General features: G+C 46.0%; 1 protein-coding gene across 2 annotated transcripts in view; it reads right to left on the bottom strand.

The window, feature by feature from the left end:
• Positions 1–638: 638 nt before the first annotated feature.
• DHX8 (DEAH-box helicase 8) overlaps positions 639–12155 on the bottom strand; it is a 33142-nt gene continuing 21625 nt past the window's right edge. The window contains exons 17-23 of one of the 2 annotated variants that reach the window (XM_075994587.1): positions 11893–12033; positions 8410–8565; positions 6350–6487; positions 5531–5659; positions 5155–5351; positions 4506–4685; positions 639–920 (exon numbers count right to left, since the gene is read on the bottom strand). In XM_075994587.1, the coding sequence (XP_075850702.1) occupies positions 818–920; positions 4506–4685; positions 5155–5351; positions 5531–5659; positions 6350–6487; positions 8410–8565; positions 11893–12033 (1044 nt within the window). In that variant the 3' untranslated portion in view covers positions 639–817. Of the gene's footprint in view, positions 921–2794; positions 3425–4505; positions 4686–5154; positions 5352–5530; positions 5660–6349; positions 6488–8409; positions 8566–11892; positions 12034–12155 lie in introns of those variants that run through there. The other variant, XM_012786651.3, reaches the window with a different exon arrangement.

Here is a 12155-nt window from a genome sequence, read left to right as displayed (position 1 = left end):
TCCAGGCTGCTATTTTTGCTGCAGTTGGGAACAAGTGTTTGTCTAGAGAACGAGCCAAAGGAGAAAGGCACCCAGGCAAGAAGGTACAGGGAGAGGCTAGAGCAGGCTCTGGGTTCTGGCCAAAGGAGGAGACTAGGTATTAAGCTGGGGGAGTAGGAAACAGCATAGATTCTCCTTGCCAAATTTGGGAGAGACCAGCATCCCGGGGCTGAGTTTTTAAGAGGTGCTAGAAAAGGCAAGGCTGAAAAAAGTGCCACCTAGGGAGGGAGTGTGACTGGGTAGATGTGACAGAGGGCAGCTAAGGAAGGAGGTAGGAGGGGCAAAATGGGTGGTTCTAGATTCTACAGCCAGCCCCTGTGTAAACGGCTTCCCAAGAGACCAGGGAGACAGACTCAGGTCAAAACAGGCGCTCTCCTGTTGCTGCAGCTGTGCTGGGGTTGGGCCGCCAGACTCTGTTAATGCCCGAGCCTCCCCTGCCAGCAGCCCCTGCCCAGCGCTGACCCAAGACCACGGCGGCCCTTCCTCTCAGCCACTACCTGTAAATAAAAGCAACATTGTTTTTCCCTAGAAACAAAAACCATCAATGGACTGACATACAATTTAGAACAAAAAACAGAAAATCAATTTTAAAAAACAAGTTTTAAAAAATGTACCATTTAATTTCACATTAAAGCCAGGCTATCATGGTGGGAAGAAGGTGTAAAATTCAGAGGGCTGAGAATGCACACTTGGAAAAAAACGGAGTTGGATGAGAAATAGTGTCCCAGGTAGGGTTTCCCCAGGCTGAGATGTTTGCCTCTGCCCTCTGAACTGTTCATTAACAAGCCATTCCTAACAGCTCTTTGTTCAAATCCTCAAACTTGGAGGGGCACTGCTCCAATGAGACAGCTACAGCAACCACGGGGAGGAAATTCTTTGGACTGCAGGAGGGACAGCCAAAACCAAACCATGCTCTAGACTGGATGAAGCAAACCTGGCCCAAGCAGCCTGACTCAGCAGCAGAGCTTACCAGCACCCCAGGGGGACGGTTCCCCACTCGCACAAACACACAGACTCAGCACACGTGCGGGGGCAGGCAGGCAATGCCTGAGCTCGGCTCCTGCTGGGTTGGGGTGAACAGTATACTTTAATGGCCAAGAAGATTCCAGCTCTCTGCATGAGACCCACATCCTGTCACTCAATCTCAGAAACACTGGTTCAAGGAAGAGAAAGAAGGGCCCCATTGTGTGAGAGCAGTAGGCGAGCTCCCCTCCCAAATCTGGGGAGGAGCCCCCTTCTCCCTCAGATCAGGCGTGGCTCCCTTGCCAAGACACTGCTTTCCTGATGGACAGTCAAAAGGTTGGCCCCAGCTGTGTTGTCACAGCACACAAGTGACCCCAGCTCCAGGGTAGAGATGGTCAAGGAACACCCACAGAGTTGGGATCCTTCTTTTTCCTCACTGAAGCCAGAAAGAACACCAGCTCTGCCATCCCTCCCCCTTGGCCTGTTAAACACCTTTTCAACCTCAGCTTAAATCCCAAACCTTCCTCCTCGGGTGCCAACACGGTCAGTGCCAGGCACTCAGTTGGGAGGGGCTGGGCCGCCATGCCCAGGAATTTGTTCTGAATGGAGAAGACCCAGGCTGGAAATAAGACTGGGGAGTTGCCTTTTGGTTTCACCTGTCGGTCGCCCCACTGTATCTCCCCACAAAGCGTTCAGGTTTAACACACAACAATGTCCTGGTACTTTGACTACCAGCCTGGGCTCACTAAGGCCACACTCCAATGGAACTGGGGACACTCACTCCCTTACTGAAGGGGCAGGAACTGCAGTCAGCACGCTCCCTGGCCTATATTCCTCCCCCTTGGATTCTTTCTGAATTTTGTCTTTACTATGGTTTATTTGCTACCCAGTAACAAACCACATCCCGCTATATCCAAGAATGTCACATAGTCTCTTTTAGCATCTGTCATAGCAGTTCCAGTATCTACTTAATCTCAGAACTTACCAATGTGGGGGTGGGAGGAGGCAGTGGGGGTGGCACAGTAGCAGGATGTGCCCATCTCCCAGGGGCTTCCCTATGCGATCCACATCCAGCTTTCCAGAAGTTCCGCAACCTGGCCTGGCAGGACCTGCCTCATGTTCCTCCAGGTAAAGAGCCTCCTGGGGAGCTGTGAGGGGGCCACCATGAGGTGGCGATTCCCCATGGAAGTGCTAGGAAGAAACCACTAAGAACAAGCCCTGGAGCACAGACACTGGGTAGCACAAGCTCACAGGCTCACTGGGTAGCACAAGCTCGTTAGGGGTGTTATGTTATTTTTCTACTTGGGGTTGGGGGAGGGAGGCCTTGACCATAAAATTCCTTTGTTAAAGCCCATTGAGCACCTGGGGGTAGGGGATAAAAACAAAATAAAATACAAGTGTCATTGCTTAGCATGTTTCAAGAGGAAGTGGAGCACACTGCACATTGTGCGAGTGGCGGGAGGCAGCGAGGGCTAAGCCTTCTGTATTCAATATGTGGCATCTGTAACCACTTAGGAGCCCAGACAGAAGCGCTCTGTGGAGTGGATGTGGTCAGTCACACAGTGATCCTCCGGGGTGCTGGGCTAGCTCAGATGCTGTGAGGCGAGGCTGGAGGTCTGGGTGGTGCGTCATGTCCGAGCCCAAAGAGGCCCTGGGCCCTGGTTTCAGGGCATTCAGGGGATTCTCTGTCAGGTGCACCAAAGCCACAGATACTAAATCTCCCTCACCCTGACTGAGCCCAGGCCAACATCCCAACCTTTCAGCTAAAAGAAACAGTCACAGAAAACCATCCTTTTTGTTTCCTTAAGAAAATAAATATTTCCAGGGAGTTAAGCTGAAATACAGGGGTTGGAGAGGGGGCACCAGGGCCCTCACTGTGTGTCCCTGTGCCAGGTGCTCAAACTCCCCTTCCTATCCCAGGGCTGCACAAGTTGCCCCTTTCTTAAAGATGATGCAGTGTGTCTCCGTGTTAGCTATGAGCTCCCAACTGGTCCCAGGACTTGAAGTGGTGGAGGCTGGAGGCTCTGGCCAAAGCCAGGCTTAAATCCCTGGGTCAATTTACAATCAGGGAAGGAATGAGTCAAGTTTAGAAAACATCCAGTTGAGATATTTGGCCAAAAGACAGCTGAAGAGCTTTTCATCGATGACAGCAAGTCCAAGCCTAGGCTGCTGCTGCAGGGAGGCAGAGGATGAGCTTGCCTTTCAGCGCCGCCGGAAGGCCCGGGATATTCTCCAGGCATTGGGCTCTTCATAGCGGTTGTACAAGGGTTCAAGCCGCTGCTGCTTCTTCTGCTTGCTTAGCTTGGTTGGGTCAGAGACCTTGAAGAAGGCTGGGGCAAACTCCACAAGCCACCGGGGGTCGATGGTGGTGACTTCACGCATGTATTCCTTCGTGGTCAGCACCAGTTCATGGTACACCACCCTAAGGAGGGACAGGGAAAGGACTCAAGCCTCTGTCGCAAGCCCCACTCCACAGTCAACCTGGTCTCTGGGGCCTCAGCTGAGCTTGCAATTTGCCCTCTCACCTCTTCCCTCTGACCCCCTCCAAAGACCGCAGTCTGTTTACGACAGCCACACCCAATGCTGAGGAACCTGCAGACCTCTAACATAAGAAAGTTCTCTCGAAAAATGTGTTCTAGTTCTGGCTCTGGTGCTAACTAGTTAAGTGACATGCAGCCAATCACATCCCTCTTTAGACTTCAGTTTCTTGACCCATAAAATGGGAGGGTGGTTTTTCAGATGGTTTCCACAGAATTCGAAGGCCCTGACGAGGAGCCTTAGACACTGCCACAAGGGGATGGGGAAGGCCGAGCAGGCAAGGATCTACTACTACATCTCCAAGCCTTCTACTGTGGTAACGTGGTGGTTTAAATCAGTTTGATGTATTAGATTAGAGTTCTAAGTCCAGTTTTTTTTTTTTTTTTTTTTTTGAGACAGAGTCTCGCTTTGTTGCCCAGGCTAGAGTGAGTGCCGTGGCGTCCTAGCTCACAGCAACCTCAAACTCCTGGGCTCGAGTGATCCTTCTGCCTCAGCCTCCCGGGTAGCTGGGACTACAGGCATGCGCCACCATGCCCGGCTAATTTTTTATATATATATCAGTTGGCCAATTAATTTCTTTCTATTTATAGTAGAGACGGGGTCTCGCTCTTGCTCAGGCTGGTTTTGAACTCCTGACCTTGAGCAATCCGCCCGCCTCGGCCTCCCAAGAGCTAGGATTACAGGCGTGAGCCACAGCGCCCGGCCCTAAGTCCAGTTTTTTAAAGTGCTACTTTAAATAAAGTTTTTTAAACCACCTCACTAGATAAGATCTTTCCTAGTTCTCACCCCTGTCATTTTATTCCTCTCAAAAGAGCTTGATATACTGTGCCTACTATAGGCGTCTGCTGCTCTAGAAATATAAGCAGTGTTAGAATAGGAAGTACTGAGGGTGGTGAAGACACAAGCAAAGTGCCAGATTTATAGGTTCTGTCTGCCCAGGAAAGCCCCAGGACCTGCCCACCTACCATTCCGGCTGTCTGTTGAAGAGAGCACTGGAAGGATGGATGTAGACCACCTGCTGGTCGATCAGTGTCCGGTAACCCTCCTGCGGGTCTTTCTTGGCAGCATTACGGAAGAACCCACTGCAGATAGCCTTCTGCACTCGGACAGTGGACTTGCCACAGGAAACAACATCCAGCTTGTGTCTATCAAGACAGGACAAAGATGTGAGTCTACTCTGCTTTCCGAGGTTCTATCTTCCAGAATGGCAGTGCCCAACACCCCCATCCTGGGGTCTCCAGAGTAGTCACCAGGACCTTCCTTCCAGCCCTAAGCGTGATGCAGAGGCAGGTCTACACAGAGGGCAAGATGGAGGCACTGAGAGCCAGATGCTTCGTAAGAATTCAATTCCAAACTAATAATGTTCCAGAGGCTTTTAAACAAAGAACATTTTCAACAACTAATAAATCACCTTCCTCTTAATAACTTTCTGAAGTGATTCTCAGCCATACCCTTGCTGGGGGAAGAATATAACAGAGATGGAAAAGCTGGAGGAAAAAGGCCCTGTGAGGAGCAAGAGAAGAGGTGCCTATGGCTTCACAGTACACATGGGACACAGACATAATACTCAAGGGGGTTCAACCCAAACGTGGGAAGTCACCAGATTCCACTTACCTGTCCATTATGCCTAACATCTGTTTGCGAATGTCCTGGGCCCGGCGCAGGGAACGAGCTTGGATAAAGTTCTCATAGCACCATGGGTTGGAGAACTTGTTGTTCTTCCAGGAGTTATACACAGCCAGCAGGGTGAGGTGGTCCCCCTCGGTCTGGTGAAACTTGGCCTTCTTCTGATCTGCAAGGGCTTGCTTATCCTGCCAAGCAGTAGGACAAAGGATCACTTCCCACTCAACAGCTACTACCTGAATACCCAGCAGTTCTAGGGAGCCCTATATGGCCCTATTGAGTGTCTGCATCAAACACCGGAAGGGCAACAGGCTGACTTCACCCAATTTCACAGTACCCCATCTGAACGTGGGTCTGAACTCCCTACCTTGGGCCTGTAGAAGACGTTCTGCACAGACAGCATGGAAACGATGGTCAGCATTTCCTCACTGCAGCCCAGATGCACAGACATGATGAGCATTTTGCAAAGCATTGGCTCCAGAGGGAACTCTGCCATCTAGAGGGAGAAAAAAAAACTACAACTGCTTCCTTGTGGAAGACACATCTGGATTTGCCAGAGCGACACTGGTCAGTGTGGGTAACAGCATACACTTCCTCATAGCATGATGATGTGTAATGCCTTCTCTATCAGAAGAATGCTGTTGTTTTTTCATTTCCCAAATCAACCCCAATGAAATGTACGTGACTAAATACATAACTACTGTTGGGGTAGTTGGGAATTTTGCAAATGCTTTTTATAAAATATATTCTAGGGGCACAGTGTGATGGCTCATGCCTGTAATCAGTGCACTTTGGGAGGCTGAGGAGGGAGGATCTTTGAAGCTGGGAGTTCGAGACCAGCCTGAGCAACACAGCAAGACGCCATCTCTAACAAAATAAAAAAACTTAGCCAGCTACTCGCAAGGCTGAAGCAGGACAATCGCTTGAGCCCAGAAGTTTGAGGCTGTGGTAAGCTGTGATGATGCCATGGCACTCTAGCCCATTAACTGTGAATAGAATCTCTTCTCTATAAAGAAGAAACCATTTAAGGTGATAGTGGAACTCAGGTTTTAAAAAACAAAAAAATCTAGAATTCTAATCAAAGCTTATCCAAAGCCTTAGAGCTTGGTTTTGCATAGATCAAAGAATGTGAAAGGCTGACCAGGGAATCATCCCAAAAGCACAGGGAGTTAAGTTTGTCCCCTACCCTGCGGCCCAGGCGAGTGAGCAGGCCCTCGTCATCCAGGGCCCCCAGTGTGTACAGCTGCTCCATGGCTGTGATCAAAGTTTCCATTGGTGGGGCATCCATGAAATCAAAGGACAGCAGGTCATTGATACCCATGGCCTAGAACAGAAGGGAAGAAAGCATGTGACAGCAGGGTCAGTCTAGCCAGTGTTAATAGGTGAGGGAGGCTATTTATCATTTTCTTTCCTCTTTCTTCAACTGCATTTAGGAAGCTACCAGTGAGATTAGCAGTAACTTCCAGGGCTGGGCCACACAAAACTCAGACTATTAAGCATGTACTTTCTCAGGAAACTTAAAAAAAAAAACACTCCCTCAAAATGGCAATATATACAACTCAATAATAAAATAAGATATACAAATGGCCAAGAAGCACATGAAAAGATGCTCAACATCAGTAGTAATTAGGGAAATGCAAATCAAAACCACATTGAAGGCCGGGCGCGGTGGCTCACGCCTGTAATCCTAGCTCCCTGGGAGGCCGAGGCGGGCAGATTGCTCGAGGTCAGGAGTTCGAAACCAGCCTGAGCAAGAGCGAGACCCCGTCTCTACTATAAATAGAAAGAAATTAATTGGCCAACGAATATATATAAAAAAAAAATTATCCGGGCATGGTGGCGCATGCCTGTAGTCCCAGCTACTCGGGAAGCTGAGGCAGAAGGATTGCTTGAGCCCAGGAGTTTGAGGTTGCTGTGAGCTAGGCTGACGCCATGGCACTCACTCTAGCCTGGGCTACAAAGTGAGACTCTGTCTCAAAAAAAAAAAAAAAAAAAAAGATAGTAGACCACCTTGTTCTGTCTCTTGCATACACCATCTCTACTATGCAGCTATGAAGAACCTCATCTCATGTTAGGTGGGAGGGGTATAAAGATGACTAAGAGATGGCCCGCATTCTCAGAGAGTTCACAGTGGGTGAGAACCATGTTCACAAGACCACAATACAGTGCAGTCAACATGCCTGGCACATAGTAGGTGTTCAATAAATTTGCTAGCTAATTTGATGAATAAAAGAAATGACTGAATGATGTACTACTATTCAAGTGTGTATATGAAGGGTGATGTGGTAGAACCTAAGCTTTTTATTTCTTTCTCATAAAGTGATCATGACCATAAACACAGATGTTCAATAAATGCTTATTGTATGAATAATAACTACGAAGAATTATGTTGGCAATCATTAAGCACTGTGCCAAGCGCCTTTACCTGCATCTCAATTATCTTTGCAACAGATACTATTAACAGCCCTCTTTTTGAGATGAGAACAGAGAAGGCAGAGTAGACAAACTTGCCCAAGGTCACACGACTCAGAGCTGAAGCCTGAGCCACATATACCTCTCTGTTGGTTCTCCAGAGACTGGAGAAGGTTTTTTTCTGAAGCTCTGTTTAGCCTCTCTGGCAGAGAATGAATAATAAATGACAACAGAGCACTCTGCACCAGCAAAGTGCCAGGGCTCCGGGGTAGCATCAGTGTCAGGGGAAATGCCATCAGCTGGGAAATTACTCATGCAGCTCCTCCTGCCAAAAGAGAATGAAGGGCCTCACTGGGGACTGAGAGAGGAAGAGCAATGATTCAGAATGAAAACCAAGCCCCCGAGGGCCAGTCTGAAATGTCACTGAGAGTTCTCTTGAAAAGTTTTCAGATAGGGAGCTTTCCTCCCATTCTAAAAGAACAGAATTGGATCTGAACATTAAAATGGTTGAGGTTAAGTGTGCTTGTCCACAGTCTGGCATTGATTATATCTTTCTAATTTCTTTTTAGAAAATGCTCCTAGCTAAACCCTTTTACAAACAAATGTCCTGCTGGTTATTATGGTAAGAAAAAATGTGTTCACAGCAGACATGCCAACTTAGCCCCAGCCCCACCGTGAGAGGCTGTTATCACAGCCATTTGCATTTCACTCAAAGGACTGGCTCCATGAGCTTACTGAAGTATTTAACAAGGTTCATAAAACTGAGATTCATTTGCTAAGGCCATAGGATTGGACTGTTCCACCAACCCACTCTAACAAGACAGTGATTTCTACCTTGAGTGACAGCACTGTGCTGGCTAAGTTGGTTCTCTGGATTTCTGGCACGTTGGTGGTCAGCATTTCATCTCGGTAGGCACGCTCCGTGTACAGCCTGTAACACTTCCCTGGGCCTGTTCTCCCAGCTCTGCCAGCTCGTTGCTTTGCCTGAGCCTAGAGGGGTGAGCACATAAAAGTAACTTATCTTTTAAATGCGGCTTAACAGCTTTACCCAGGAAATCTGTTAAAAGGGGGACACTTAGCAACTGGCAAAATCGGAAATGAGGTTTATTTCACTTCCTTTAGGACCATTTCCAAGACTACCAATGCTCTTCTCATCTGCTCTCCATATTCAGCACTTCAGGGAAGTTTGTTCAGGGGAGGCAAATATAAGCAGGGTAAATGGAAGAAGTATTACAAAGATCTCAGAAATACACCTTCAAACTAGTGTGGCACACTATAAAAGAGAAAGCATAAAACAAGATGACAAAACACCATCCTCAGTTTTGACCAACAATGGAAGTGAACTAAATAAATTATGTTGATCATACCAATGATGACTTTGCAGCCATTTAAAAGTCAGGTTTGAGATGTTCCCTGACAAAAGGGAATGCTCCCTTACAATAAGTGAAGAAAAGCAAATTACACAACAATACTAATTTTATTTTCTTTAGACCCTAACAAATATTGAACATGTACTATTTTAATAGTCAGGAAAATGAAATACTTAAAAAATATACACAACTGCATAGTTACTTGACTACTAAAATTGCAACCAAGAAAGAAACATGAAAAAAGACTGGAAAGAAAAAGAGCAAAATGATGACAGTGGGGTAGTAGGATTATGCATAATTAAAATGCTTTTTTCCCCCCATTTTCCAAAAATAATGTAATATTACTTCTGTACTTGGAGGGGGGTAAGAACACTAATTTTTTTAATTAAAAAAATTGTAGGCCGGGCGCTGTGGCTCACGCCTGTAATCCTAGCTCTTGGGAGGCCGAGGCGGGCGGATTGCTCAAGGTCAGGAGTTCAAAACCAGCCTGAGCAAGAGCGAGACCCCGTCTCTACTATAAAATAGAAATAAATTAATTGGCCAACTGATATATATATAAAAAAATTAGCCGGGCATGGTGGCGTATGCCTGTAGTCCCAGCTACTCGGGAGGCTGAGGCAGAAGGATCACTCGAGCCCAGGAGTTTGAGGTTGCTGTGAGCGAGGCTGACGCCACGGCACTCACTCTAGCCTGGGCAACAAAGCGAGACTCTGTCTCAAAAAAAAAAAAAAAAAAAAAAAATTGTAGTTTAGCCATAGGTTGCTAGGAAACAGTGAATAGCAATATGAAAAGTGCAATTTTCTGACAAAACCATCTGTTGTTACAAACAGTACCAGGATTTACAAGTTACTATGCCAGCCCCAAACCAAAGCATGAGGTATGAAAGGACAGCTAACCACACAAATCCAGGCAGCGCTCACACACAGTGGCAGGACTCCCCAGCATTCTACAGATGTCTCTCTCCAAATCGGGGCAGGCATATGTAACTAATTTTTTTATCACTGTGTGTCACACACTGCCCTGAGAAGTGGTACAGAGCACATAGCTGGAGCAGAATCACCCAGCTTCAAATTCCAGCTCCATCAGCTTGTGATATTAGGTAAGTCACTTTACCCTTCTGTGCCTCAGGTTTCTCATCTGTGAAATGGGGATAATATAACAATATCTACCACATAGGATTAAAGTGAGAACATAGTCAATGTATGCAAAAGTATCTAGGACAGTGTCTCATACTTGGTAAGTAACCTACAAGTGTTAGCTAATATTAATATTATTAAGTTTCAAAATAAAAATATGGTTTTTACAGTTTATGAAAGTAATACATACCCACTGTAAAAGATTAAAACTATACATAAAACTATAAAGAAGGCCGGGTGCGGTGGCTCACGCCTGTAATCCTAGCTCTCTGGGAGGCCGAGGAGGGCAGATTGCTCGAGGTCAGGAGTTCGAAACCAGCCTGAGCAAGAGCGAGACCCCGTCTCTACTATAAATAGAAAGAAATTAATTGGCCAACTGATATATATATAAAAAATTATCCGGGCATGGTGGCGCATGCCTGTAGTCCCAGCTACTCGGGAGGCTGAGGCAGGAGGATCGCTCGAGCCCAGGAGTTTCAGGTTGCTGTGAGCTAGGCTGACGCCATGGCACTCACTCAAGCCTGGGCAACAAAGCGAGACTCTGTCTCAAAAAAAAAAAAAAAAAAAAAAAAACTATAAAGAAAAAATGTACATCACCCAGCAGCACCACCCAGAAATAACCTTGGCCAACATTTAGACTACATACTTCCAGTCTCAGTCATGCATCACTCACATACACTCTGCAGAAGTGCACATCATCTATTTTTAAACAAAAATTGGATTATACCATTTGTGCTGTTCTGTAGACTCACTTTTTTCAAATAAAATATCAGTTACATGCTTATGTCATTAAATATAGATACACACCACCATGTTAATGCCACCAACATTCTATGGCATGGATATACCATATTTTATTAAACTTTTGAAGTGCACTTAGAATTTTTCTAGATTTCCCCTGATATAAATAATGCTTCAACAAACATCCTTTTTCATTACCCTTGGATATGTGTTCAATCATTTCTAACTTGCAGATATATTCCTGGAAGTGGAACAGATAGGTTAAAGAGATGAACTTTTTTTTTTTTTTTTGAGACAGAGTCTTGCTTTGTTGCCCAGGTTAGAGTGAGTGCCATGGCGTCAGCCTAGCTCACAGCAACCTCACATTCCTGGGCTCAAGCAATCTTACTGCCTCAGCCTCCTGAGTAGCTGGGACTACAGGCATGCACCACCATGCCTGGCCAAATTTTTCTATATATATTAGTTGGCCAATTAATTTCTTTCTATTTATAGTAGAGATGGGGTCTCGCTCTAGCTCAGGCTGGTTTTAAACTCCTGACCTCGAGCAATCCGCCCACCTCGGCTTCCCAGAGTGCTAGGATTATATGCGGGAGCCACCGCGCCCAGCCTAAAGAGATGAACTTTTATATTTTGTATATAATGTTGCCAAACTCCCCTCAAAAAGGTGACCGGGTAATTTGTTTTTTAATATAATTTAAGCAGGAAATTATTCCATAATTACCAAAGAAACATATAATCATCTCATTTATTACTATCCCAAATATTTGTAGCTAAGTACAGTACATTAGAAAATATATTCTTTCCACCTAAATTGGATAATATAGGGTGCCAGGATTCAAATATTTCTTTAAGTTCAAGTTTTATGGGGCATTTTAATATTAAAACACAACCCTAAAGATTAAAAACAAACAACACAAAATTTTCCTATACCCCACTAAAGTACCCAGTATCTTAAAAGTTCATCTTTGAAAACAATAAAGTTCAAAATACCAATTTTTTACAATCATAAAAAATTTCAAAAAGGCCCTACCCAGGATTTTCAGGAAAGCTATTGGCAGAAGCCAACATACCTGAGAAATAGGCGTCACCACAAGCTGGTCAATCCCTGTCTTCGAATTGTAAACTTTCTGCTTCACAAATCCAGGGTCCACCACATAGTAGATGCCATCTATAGTCAGAGATGTCTCTGCGATGTTGGTGGCAATCACAACCTGCAGGTGAGAGGAGCACAGCTGGAGCGAGCTGCCCAGGCTCAGCCCTGGGGTAAGAAACAGGTCTTCTGAACTCAACCATCTTCCCAAAGGAGCATGAGGCTATCTCCCTCTCTAGAGGG

Source organism: Microcebus murinus, chromosome 18, assembly GCF_040939455.1.
Source record: "Microcebus murinus isolate Inina chromosome 18, M.murinus_Inina_mat1.0, whole genome shotgun sequence".
Taxonomy (NCBI): domain Eukaryota; kingdom Metazoa; phylum Chordata; class Mammalia; order Primates; family Cheirogaleidae; genus Microcebus; species Microcebus murinus.
The sequence above is the reverse complement of the archived record's forward strand: the minus strand, read 5'-3'. Positions and strand labels throughout refer to the sequence as shown.